The 12,391-nt window shown below is 43.8% G+C and overlaps 1 protein-coding gene across 5 annotated transcripts in view; it reads left to right on the top strand.

Annotated features, from left to right (window-relative positions):
* Positions 1-7,253, top strand: part of uckl1b (uridine-cytidine kinase 1-like 1b) — a 61,031-nt gene extending 53,778 nt beyond the window's left edge. For 3 of the 5 annotated variants that reach the window (XM_055932854.1, XM_055932852.1, XM_055932853.1), the window contains exons 10-16: positions 12-68; positions 3,228-3,321; positions 3,868-3,930; positions 4,273-4,395; positions 4,548-4,655; positions 5,281-5,437; positions 5,586-7,253. In XM_055932854.1, coding sequence (XP_055788829.1) covers positions 12-68; positions 3,228-3,321; positions 3,868-3,930; positions 4,273-4,395; positions 4,548-4,655; positions 5,281-5,437; positions 5,586-5,665 — 682 coding nt within the window. In that variant the 3' untranslated portion in view covers positions 5,666-7,253. The remainder of the gene's footprint in view (positions 1-11; positions 69-3,227; positions 3,322-3,867; positions 3,931-4,272; positions 4,396-4,547; positions 4,656-5,280; positions 5,438-5,585) is intronic. The other 2 variants (XM_055932855.1, XM_055932856.1) reach the window with 1 other exon arrangement.
* Positions 7,254-12,391: the final 5,138 nt, after the last annotated feature.

Raw genomic sequence — 12,391 nt, 5'->3', positions numbered from 1 at the left:
GTTCGTTTCAGTCATTGGCAGCAGAGAACTGGAAGGCGAGGCGGCCAAAGGAGGAATTGGCTTTGGGGGTGACCAGAGAGTATAACGACCACCTCTAGTACTAATGTATAACGACCCACTATACTACTAGTATAACTACCCGTAGAACTAATGTAGAACCACCCACTATACTACTAGTATAACTACCCCTAGATCTAATGTAGAACGACCCACTATACTACTAGTATAACTACCTCTAGAACTAATGTAGAACCACCCACTATACTACTAGTATAACTACTACCTCTAGAACTAATGTAGAACGACCCACTATACTACTAGTATAACTACCTCTAGAACTAATGTAGAACGACCCACTATACTACTAGTATAACTACCTCTAGAACTAATGTAGAACGACCCACTATACTACTAGTATAACTACCCCTAGATCTAATGTAGAACACCCCACTATACTACTAGTATAACTACCTCTAGAACTAATGTAGAACGACCCACTATACTACTAGTATAACTACCTCTAGAACGAATGTAGAACGACCCAATATACTACTAGTATAACTACGACCTCTAGAACTAATGTAGAATTACCCACTATACTACTAGTATAACTACCCCTAGAACTAATGTAGAACGACCCACTATACTACTAGTATATCTACCTCTAGAACTAATGTAGAAGGACCCACTATACTACTAGTATAACAACCCCTAGAACTAATGTAGAACGACCCACTATACTACTAGTATATCTACCTCTAGAACTAATGTAGAAGGACCCACTATACTACTAGTATATCTACCTCTAGAACTAATGTAGAATGACCCACTATACTACTAGTATAACTACCCCTAGATCTAATGTAGAACGACCCACTATACTACTGGTATAACTACCTCTAGAACTAATGTAGAACGACCCACTATACTACTAGTATAACTACTACCTCTAGAACTAATGTAGAACGACCCAATATACTACTAGTATAACTACGACCTCTAGAACTAATGTAGAACGACCCAATATACTACTAGTATAACTACGACCTCTAGAACTAATGTAGGACAACCCACTATACTACTAGTATAACTACCTCTAGAACTAATGTAGAACGACCCACTATACTACTAGTATAACTACGACCTCTAGAACTAATGTAGAATGACCCTCTGTACTATTAGTTTAACAACTACCTCTTGAACTAATGTAGAACGACCCACTATAATACTAGTCATGTATTTTACTAACACAGCCCAGGTCAGGGGATGCACACCATCATCAGGTATCAGTAATAACCACTGCACTACACACTACTCAGTAAACCTACTAACTGATCTAGTGTCAGATAATAACACAGGTAGGTCAGAGCATAAACATACTGTAGCAAACATTCACTTCCACAATGTAGGTTGAGTGCGACTACATGGTCCATAGTGTCTATTTTTATTTGTCTGGCCCCTGACTGTCTTATCTGTCTGGTCCCTGACTGTCTTTCATCTGTCTGGTCCCTGACTGTCTTTCATCTGTATGGCCCCTGACTGTCTTTTATCCGTCTGGTTCCTGACTATTTTATCTGGCTGGTCCCTGACTGTTATCTGTCTGCCCCCTGACTGTCTTTAATCTGTCTGGTTCCTGACTATTTTATCTGTCTGGTCCCTGACGGTCTTATCTGTCTGGTCCCTGACTGTCTTTTTATCTGTCTGGTCCCTGACTGTCTTTATCTTTCGGGTCTCTGGCTGTCTTTTATCTGTTGGGTCCCTGACTGTCTTTATCTTTCGGGTCTCTGGCTGTCTTTTATCTGTTGGGTCCCTGACTGTCTTTTATCTTTCGGGTCCCTGACTGTCTCATCTGTATGGCCCTTGACTGTCTTTCATCTGTCTGCCCCTGACTGCCTTTTATTTGTCTGGTCCCTGAGTGTTTTTATATGTCTGGTCCCTGACTGTCTCATCTGTATGGCCCCTGACTGTCTTTTATCTGTCTGATCCCTGATGGTCTTTTATCTGTCTGATCCCTGATGGTCTTTTATCTGTCTGGTCCCTGACTGTCTTTTATCTGTTTGATCCCAGACTGTCTTTTATCTGTTTGATCCCAGACTGTCTTTTATCTGTCTGGTCCCTGGGTGTTTTTATTTGTCTGGTCCCTGACTGTCTTTTATTTGTCTGGTCCCTGACTGTCTTTTATTTGTCTGGTCCCTGGGTGTTTTTATTTGTCTGGTCCCTGACTGTCTTTTATTTGTCTGGTCCCTGACTGTCTTTTATTTGTCTGGTCCCTGACTGTCTTTTATTTGTCTGGTCCCTGACTGTCTTTTATTTGTCTGGTCCCTGGGTGTTTTTATTTGTCTGGTCCCTGGGTGTTTTTATTTGTCTGGTCCCTGACTGTCTTTCATTTGTCTGGTCCCTGACTGTCTTTTATTTGTCTGGTCCCTGACTGTCTTTTATTTGTCTGGTCCCTGGGTGTTTTTATTTGTCTGGTCCCTGACTGTCTTTTATTTGTCTGGTCCCTGACTGTCTTTTATTTGTCTGGTCCCTGACTGTCTTTTATTTGTCTGGTCCCTGACTGTCTTTTATTTGTCTGGTCCCTGACTGTCTTTTATTTGTCTGGTCCCTGACTGTCTTTTATCTGTCTGGTCCCTGACTGTCTTTTATCTGTCTGGTCCCTGACTGTCTTTTATTTGTCTGGTCCCTGAGTGTCTTTTATATGTCTGGTTCCTGAGTGTCTTTTATTTGTCTGGTCCCTGACTGTCTTTTATTTGTCTGGTCCCTGATTGTCTTTTATTTGTCTGGTCCCTGACTGTCTTTTATTTGTCTGGTCCCTGACTGTCTTTTATTTGTCTGGTCCCTGACTGTCTTTTATTTGTCTGGTCCCTGACTGTCTTTTATTTGTCTGGTCCCTGACTGTCTTTTATTTGTCTGGTCCCTGACTGTCTCATCTGTATGGCCCCTGACTGTCTTTTATCTGTCTGATCCCTGATGGTCTCTTATCTGTCTGGTCCCTGACTGTCTTTTATTTGTCTGGTCCCTGACTGTCTTTTATTTGTCTGGTCCCTGACTGTCTTTTATTTGTCTGGTCCCTGACTGTCTTTTATTTGTCTGGTCCCTGACCGTCTTTTATTTGTCTGGTCCATGACTGTCTTTTATTTGTCTGGTCCCTGACTGTCTTTTATTTGTCTGGTCCCTGACTGTCTTTTATTTGTCTGGTCCCTGACCGTCCTACTTCTTCTGCCCAGAAACAAAGAGACAAGCAGGGATGAGTTCATCTTCTACTCGAAGAGACTGATGCGTCTGCTGATTGAACGAGCGCTTTCCTTTCTTCCCTCAGAGGTACGTATGACAGAGAGATATAAAGGCTGCTCTGTTCTACTCTACCTTAACGTTCATACTCAAAGAGCATATTTGAACGGAGTTTCATTTAGAAAGAGATGAAAAGATGGAGGGAGAAGAATTGAGTGATGGAAAAATGGGGGTAAGAAAGATGGAAAGAGAGTAAGAGATGGAAAGAGCATGAGAGGTCAAGATTGCGAGATGGTGCGAGAGAGAGAAAAAGAAGAGAGAGAGAGCAAAAGAGAGTCTGGCCTCTGGAGTATGGAAACTGTCAATCCACCGCAGTGGAAAGTTCTCACTATAAAACCAAAAAGACACACACATACCGCGACTGCACAAACACAACATATCACTTGAATCGCACAGCAACTACAGTACACTGTGTATGTACCACCCACTACAGCTAGAGCTGTTGGAGTAAAGAAGTATTTTATTGATTGTTTAGTGTGGCCAACTGAACACGCACCATGGGTTCGTTGTCTTGAGGTCTGTACTCATAAGTTCATCCTCCTCTCTCTCTCTCTTTCTCTCTCTCTCTTTCCACAGAGCCATATAGTTCAAACACCGCAGGGAGAGGACTATGAAGGCAGGGCTTTCCACGGGAAGAGGGTGAGTTGAGCTTTCTTTTTCTTCCTGCCTGTTTTTCTATCCATCTCTCTCACTTTCTCACTTTCCCCTTCCTATTCACTTGTTGCTATCTCTCCATTTCAGCCGTCTAGTTCCCTCTGATCAGAAAACTCAATCTGTGTGATTCACATTAGCTTTATATAATAGCATATTTCATCTGTTATTAGATGTTAACTCAGTCCTGTGTATTTATCAGCCAGTGTTGTCATGATGAACAGTATAGTATTACTGCTATCATGTTCTTGTTGTTAAATGTACTGTACTCAGTTGTCAGTCAGTATGTTATAAATCCATGAACCTGGTTTCTCTTCTGGTTTTCCATAGATCACTGGAGTGTCCATCCTGCGAGCAGGAGAGACCATGGAGCCAGCTCTCCGGGCAGTGTGTAAAGATGTCCGCATCGGGAAGATCCTCATCCAGACCAACCAGGACACAGGAGAACCAGAGGTATGGATCTGGAAAACACACATGCTTGAAGCTTTGAGTAGGACTGCAGGACCTGACCAGGGAAAAGTTGGAGGCATAGTTATAGCCTTTTTGTCTGTCTTTCATTCTTCCCTTCATCCCCTCTTTCCTCCCTGTCCCTCCCTCTCTATCAGCTGCATTACCTGCGTCTGCCTAAGGACATCGGTGAAGACCATGTGATTCTGATGGACTGCACCGTGTCTACTGGGGCTGCTGCCATGATGGCCGTACGAGTCCTACTGGTAGGTGATTCTGATGGACTGCACCGTGTGTACTGGGGCTGCTGCCATGATGGCCGTACGAGTCCTACTGGTAGGTGATTCTGATGGACTGCACCGTGTGTACTGATGCTGCTGGCATGATGGCCGTACGAGTCCTACTGGTAGGTGATTCTGATGGACTGCACCGTGTGTACTGATGCTGCTGCCATGATGGCCGTACGAGTCCTACTGGTAGGTGATTCTGATGGACTGCACCGTGTGTACTGAGGCTGCTGGCATGATGGCCGTACGAGTCCTACTGGTAGGTGATTCTGATGGACTGCACCGTGTGTACTGAGGCTGCTGGCATGATGGCCGTACGAGTCCTACTGGTAGGTGATTCTGATGGACTGCACCGTGTGTACTGAGGCTGCTGGCATGATGGCCGTACGAGTCCTACTGGTAGGTGATTCTGATGGACTGCACCGTGTGTACTGAGGCTGCTGGCATGATGGCCGTACGAGTCCTACTGGTAGGTGATTCTGATGGACTGCACCGTGTGTACTGAGGCTGCTGGCATGATGGCCGTACGAGTCCTACTGGTAGGTGATTCTGATGGAATCTGATGATGCATCTCTCTCCGTGTCTGTCTGTGTGTCTTGTGTAGGACCATGATGTCCAGGAGGATAAGATCCTGTTGGTGTCTCTGCTGATGGCTGAGATGGGGGTTCACTCTGTGGCCTACGCCTTCCCTCAGGTCCAAATCATCACCACTGCCGTCGACAAGAAGGTCAACGACCTCTTCCACATCATACCCGGCATAGGTGAGAAAAGAGAGAGAGAAAGGCAGTTTCCGTGTGTGTGTGTGTGTGTGTGTGTGTGTGTGTGTGTGTGTGTGTGTGTGTGTGAGAGAGTGTGTCCATGCTCTGCTTCAAACTCTAATCTCTACTGTTCTTTGTCCCTTGTATGAAGGAAATTTCGGTGACCGGTACTTTGGCACGGATGCACCCCCAGAATGGAGCGATGAGGAGATGGATGAGCCCAGTTACTGATGGGACAATGGGCAGACCTATTTGAATGATTCAGGGGTGCGCTGTTTGGAGGATGATTGAGGAATGTGCTCTTCACCCCACTGAGCAGCTACGTACACCCCCTTATTCTGGGGACCAAAGAAGACACCCTGGAGTACTAGAGCACCTTGAATTTCACTCAGATACAGAAAGAGTCAAAGATTAACAAAGGACAATTAATATATACATTATATACATGCAGTTTTTGTATATTTCTATTTGAGTTTTATGCCAATGCAGCTGTAATAGAAAATGTAGTAATTTTTGTAATGTGAATGTTTGTTTGTAAAATGTTCTATTTTTGGTTGTTTGAATTGTGTGTTTTGAGGGTCCAAACCTTCATATTTTTAACTGTGGATTACAACATTCAATAAGAGCTCATTGCAAAACACACTTTTTTTCTTTCTTTCTCAGAGCTTAATTAACCTTTCAGAATGCAATACAAAAAATACACAGCCATATTGTTCATTCTCTCTGCTCATGGAAAGTGCTTTCTTTCAAGGAACACTTTACCGGAAAATTGTGTAGGCGTAACTTTTTAACTCTCTGGTTTCCCCTCTTCTCTGCTTTGTAGCTACTGACCAAACCACAGTCTTGCAAAATGTTAACACTTAGTCCTCTTTTCACTGCAAGGACTAAATATACTCCCACATCCTGATCTACCTGCTAGTCTACCTGTGAGTGGCTCCTCCACCCATGCCCCGCAGTTCGGTTAGCCTTGACCTTTTTCATTGCTCTTAAACATCAGCACTTTATTCATGAAGGTTCCTCTGTCTGGGAATGATTCTGGGCCTATGCTGCCTATCATAATGAGGCCTTACAATGTTGTTGTCATGCTTAATGTTTCCTAGTGATATCGGTGTGGGCTACACCACCTAGACCTACATTTAATTAGTGCTTTGTCTGCAACATAGAGACGAGAGAGACGGAGAAAATATACAGGAAGGATATGGTGGTTGTCCTCTTCTCATGGAAACTAACCTTGATATCTTCCATCACTTTCATCACTAACCCACCGCTGACACCAAGAAGGCGGTGGGGTAAATATAGGATGACACTGACTTAACCGGTAGGCTAATGGGCTATAAAACAAAAAGGTTTTACGATTCAGAATAGGCTTACAGTTCTAATGAACGCTGCCGTGGTGCACTGGAAAGATGGATCATGGTTGTGAGGACAGTCACCAAGACACCTGTCTGCTGCAGAGGTAAAACTCCCACACCAAGGTTGCAAGGTAGGGCTGTCTGACAAATGGCGCAACATTGTGTAGGTTAATATTATTTCTAGAACAGATTTAAGAGCTTTATGAAATCGCTTTTATTTCTGATCAGGTTATTACATTTGGGAATTTTAAAGGTAGCATAGGCTTATAATTAGCCTACATCATTCTGTTTTTGGAGGGTTTGAAATGGAATGAGTTTTGAATTTTAGTCTACATTGAAATTGATTTATGGAAATTAAATTGAATTTAAGCTTGATCTGAGCTTTTAAAACTTTGTCACATAATGGTTTCATGATTCTCCAGACCACAATAAAATAAACCATATACATACCAGTACTATAGCTGAAATATGTCGTTGTGTAATGATTTATTTGTATAGATTATAGGTTATTAACATACAGCATCTATTGAGATGTAATGGAAAATGTATCACAACCAGCACCAGTCACAAACAGGAAAGAGGTGTGTGTGTGTGTGTTTGGCGGGTGCTTTGTGTCCCCACTGGCAGTGCAGGAGCCTGATGAGGTCACAAATGCAGTAGCAGGGTAGCTATAAGACCTCCTAGCTACCCTGTGAATCTAGTCTCCAGTCTTCAACTGTAACCTGTTGGTCTCATTCTAGCCTTTGCATTCAAACGTGAACCTGCTGGTTTATTTCACACTCAAAGTATAGGCTTACCATTGCCCTTTGAAGGTGCAGATTTTGCTGTGACAAGAGTTCAAACGACAGGACAGTAAGCGAATGAAACATTTATGAGCTGAGTAAGGCATAGTGACTACTAGTGAAGTCTGTAGATGGTTTTATGAGGTAGCTGTCGGGATCCAGGAGTAAGAAGATCTGCCACGTGGGTGAGTGGGGAGTCTCAAAGCCGTCTTACAGGCTTGACTTGGCACTCTTACCTTGTTTCTCCTTTTGCTGTAAAAGGGAACGCACGAGGGGGAAACAAACAGACTGACTTGTGTGATTGTTGTTAGTTTGGTTAATGTGTTAGCTGGCAGGGTGTTTGTATCTGGGTGGCTAATGCTAAAGTGGTGCGGTGAGAGTCTGAGTCTGTGAGACGGTGTTCAGTAATCTGATGCATCCCAGAAAGTAAATGATTTATACACCTAGATATTTCTCAATAGTTTGAAAGGTGGAAAGAGCCAGAATGACAAAGAGGATAGAGTATTTTCTGTTTGTGTGTTTCTGTGTTTTGTGTGTTCATGAAAGTGTGTGTAGGCTATGTTTGTGTTTTTCTTCTTGAACAGACGAGACTTTAATTTGTCCTCAATCGCAGGTTTGTCAACCCATGAAACACTGTCTCACATTGGCCCAGTACTGCGAAGAAAAGCAGAAAAACTAGCAACGTCTTTACTGTGCTTAGGCCGGCCCAGACTGGTCTAGATCAGATCAGACTGGTCCAGACCAGATCAGACTGGTCCAGACCAGATCAGACTGGTCTAGACCAGATCAGACTGGATCAGAGCAGATCCAGAACAAGATGGTGCATGGGAAAGCAGCAGTAAAAATGTACAAATTTTTAGGTAAGAATCTACTACTGTGTTGTTTCTGTGGTTTGTGTTCATGAAGGTGTGTGTAGGCTATGTAAGTGTGTATTAATCAAACACAGATGTAACTTGCACCGTGCTCCTATCATGTTCAGGCCAGGGTTCGGTGACTTGTGTTTGTGTTGTTGTGAGAGCCAGTGAGTGCATTAGGCTTGAACAGACAATACTTTAATTTGTTCTCTGAGTGGTTTTGACCCAGGGCCTCTCTTCCAACCTCTCCTTTCTCCTCCAATACAAAATGTCTCTGTGTAATAGAGACATATACCAATGGTGATGTCTGCCTGTGTGTTGGTCTGTCTGTCAGTAGATTTCTTGCTCCAGAAAGGTGTGAAGGACTGTATACACCTGAAGAAGCCTATCAAAAGTCTCATTTGAATAGCTCAAAGACTTACTGCAATTCAACATGTTTCAAATGTAGACTAACAGAACATATTTTCTCCCTATTACAACTGGATCAGATGCACCACCATGGCTGTTTTCTAGAGCCCAGTTTGGACCTAGTTTGGACCAGTTGCACCATGCATCTCCAAGGCTGTATCTGGAGCGGTGTTTTCCAGGACTGTCCAACTTGAGAATGGTGACTTTAGACTCAATCTCAGGTTCGTCAGCCCATGAAACACTGTCTCACATTGTCCCAGTACTGTGAAGAGAAGCACAAAAACTAGCAACGTCTTTGCTGTGTTTAGATTGGCCCAGACTGGTTTAGACCAGATCAGACTGGTTTAGACCAGAACAGACTGGTCTAGACAAGATCAAACTGGATCGGAGCAGATCCAGAACAAGATGATGCATGGGACAGCAGCAGTAAGAAATGACTAATATTTTGATAAGCATCTACTAATGTTTATTAATGTTATAATACAAATGTATTGTTTTAATGCTCCTACCTAAACACATTACAAGTACGTTCTTTTGAGACAAAAAAACTAATAAAGCTGTATGCATCAAACTATAAATAGCCTAACAATGAAGTTGTTTCTTCTGCTTTTATTATTACCTAGAATTTGGGCTCTGACCTCTTTCCTCTCTAGATGATTGAGGTGAAGTTCTTTATGATTTCCTTTTGATTTTCACCATCCATTTACTGTATCCAGGCTCTACTCCACCGACTGGATGTACATTGTCCTGTACACCTCTAGAGGGAGTCGTATCCCCACTAATCTGAGTGAGTGACACGGGACAGGAGGCGACTGTGGTTGTTGAAGCGGAACAAGCGCCAACAGTTCAGCTAAATTACACATTTAAATTAATCATTTTATGTAAATAGATAGATCAATAAATAGATTAATTAAATCAAATATAAATAACAGGTTGAAAAGAGCTGTTTCATATTTAAAAAATGTAAACATAAAAATGTACAGGTGAGTTCAGGAAACAAAAATATCTCTGGATTTACAGCCAGAGCAGTGATGCATTGATTTCCATACTCTTTTAAAACAACACAAGTTTCAAGTTTTGTTATTCGTATGTACAGGATACCCATGGTATACACTGTCCAACTAAATGCTTGATTAGTTTATTTGTAGCATCAGTTGATCCGAGCTGAAGATGTTGACCCTCAGATGACACCCGGGATCTCTTTCAGAGGGGTCAAAGGTCACATTGAAACTAGGTCATATGTTATGACTATTATTTATTTTTTATATAACTAGGCAAGTTAGTTAAGAAAAAAATATTATTTACAATGACGGCCTACCCCAGATGACACTGGGCCAATTGTGCGTCAACCTATGGGACTCCCAGTCGCACCTGGATGTGATACAGCCTGGAATCAAACCAGGGACTGTAGTGATGCTGTGCCTTAGACCGCTGCGCCACACGGGAGCCCTTTGTGATGGCGGTCAGGTCAGGTCAAGTTGGTCAGCTCTGGTCAGGTCAAGTTGGTCAGGTCAGGTCAGGTCAGGTCTAGTCAGATCTGGTCAGGTCTGGTCAGGTCTGGTCTAGTCAGGTCAGGTCTGGTCTGGTCTAGTCAGGTCAGGTCTGGTCAGGTCTGGTCAGGTCTGGTCTAGTCAGGTCAGGTCAGGTCAGGTCTGGTCAGGTCAGGTCAGGTCAGGTCTGGTCTGGTCTGGTCAGGTCTGGTCAGGTCTGGTCTGGTCTAGTCAGGTCTGGTCTGGTCAGGTCAGGTCAGGTCAGGTCAGGTCAGGTCTGGTCAGGTCAGGTCTGGTCAGGTCAGGTCTGGTCTGGTCAAGTCAGGTCAGGTCTGGTCAGGTCTGGTCTGGTCAGGTCTGGTCAGGTCTGGTCAGGTCTGTGGGTGATGGGTGGGTGTTTGAGCTCTATTGACAGACCTTGGCTTCCATGTTTTGTGGAACGATGAATTCAGCAAGCTAGGTCAGCCTCGCCCGAGTTTTATGTGTGTGTGTGTGTGTGTGTGTGTGTGTGTGTGTGTGTGTGTGTGTGTGTGTGTGTGTGTGTGTGTGTGTGTGTGTGTGCGTGCGTGTGTGCGTGTATCCATATGCAGGCGAGGTCAATGCAGATTGAAACAGCAATGCCTCAGAGCACTGTGTGGGCGGAACACTTCCTCTTTCCCTACTGCTACTTCCTGTCTGTTCTCTAACTGTATACCACACCCATATCCCCCTGACAACTGCCCTCCGCACTCTGTCCCCCGCCACAACCCCCACAGTCTCTACATCACTCCATCCGCCCGCCACTAACCTCCTCCCTCTCTCTCTGTTCTATATCACACCATATCCCCGATCCCATAAGCCTCCACCCCCCCACACCATCCCAAAGCCAGTACCCTCGCATCCTCTCTCCTAACAGCACTCTACCCCCCCCCCCAGTCCTTTCTACCTCTAACTCTTTCTTTCAACCTATTTCTCAATTCAATTAAATTCAAGTGAAATAGATAATAATTAAAAGTTAAATAAACAAAATATTAACAGTAAACATTACACTACAAAAGTTCCATAATAATAAAGACATTTCAAATGTCATATTATGTCTATATACAGTGTTGTAACAATGTGCAAATAGTTAAAGTAAAAAAAAAAGAATAATGGGTTGTTTTTCCAATAGTGTTTGTTCTTCACTGGTTGCCCTTTTCTTGTGGCAACAGGTCACAAATCGTGATGCTGTGATGGCACACCTTGGTATTTCACCCAGTAGATATGGGAGTTTATCAAAATCTCTCTCTCTCCCCTGAAGCCCCCACCCCTATTCTCCTGCTCCACTCCTGACCCTGACAGCTAATTATAAATTATAAATTATAACCCTGACCTCTAATCTCGTGTGTGTGTGTGTGTGTGTGTGTGTGTGTGTGTGTGTGTGCGTGTGCGTGTGCGTGTGTGCTTGTGTGTGTGAGGTATGTGCGCTCGATGTGCATATGTCTGTGTGTGACTGTAACTGTGTGGGTGTGTGTGTGAACTGCATGTGTGTGTGGGGGTGTGTGTGTGAGAGAGACACAGTTAGTGTGTATATGTGTGTGGGGTGATGTTCAGGAGGGTGTTGCCCCCTCTCCACCCTCTCCCTACCTACCTGCTCCAGACTCTTTGAGCCATACATCACTCCCTTGCTTTTTGTTCCTGCTCCTCTACATACTGTACAGGAGGACTGACTACAGGAGTACTAACTACAGGAGTACTGACTACAGGAGTACTGACTACAGGAGTACTGACTGCAGGAGTACTGACTACAGGAATACTAACTACAGGAGTACTGACTACAGGAGTACTGACTACAGGAGTACTGACTACAGGAGTACTGACTGCAGGAGTACTGACTGCAGGAGTACTGACTACTGGAGTACTGACTACTGGAGTACTAACTACAGGAGTACTGACTACAGGAGTACTGACTACAGGAGTACTGACTGCAGGAGTACTGACTGCAGGAGTACTGACTGCAGGAGTACTGACTACAGGAGTACTAACTACAGGAGTACTGACTACAGGAGTACTGACTACAGGAGTACTGACTGCAGGAGGACTGAACACAGGA

Source organism: Salvelinus fontinalis, chromosome 8 (assembly GCF_029448725.1).
Source record: "Salvelinus fontinalis isolate EN_2023a chromosome 8, ASM2944872v1, whole genome shotgun sequence".
NCBI classification, from domain to species: domain Eukaryota; kingdom Metazoa; phylum Chordata; class Actinopteri; order Salmoniformes; family Salmonidae; genus Salvelinus; species Salvelinus fontinalis.
The sequence above is the reverse complement of the archived record's forward strand: the minus strand, read 5'-3'. Positions and strand labels throughout refer to the sequence as shown.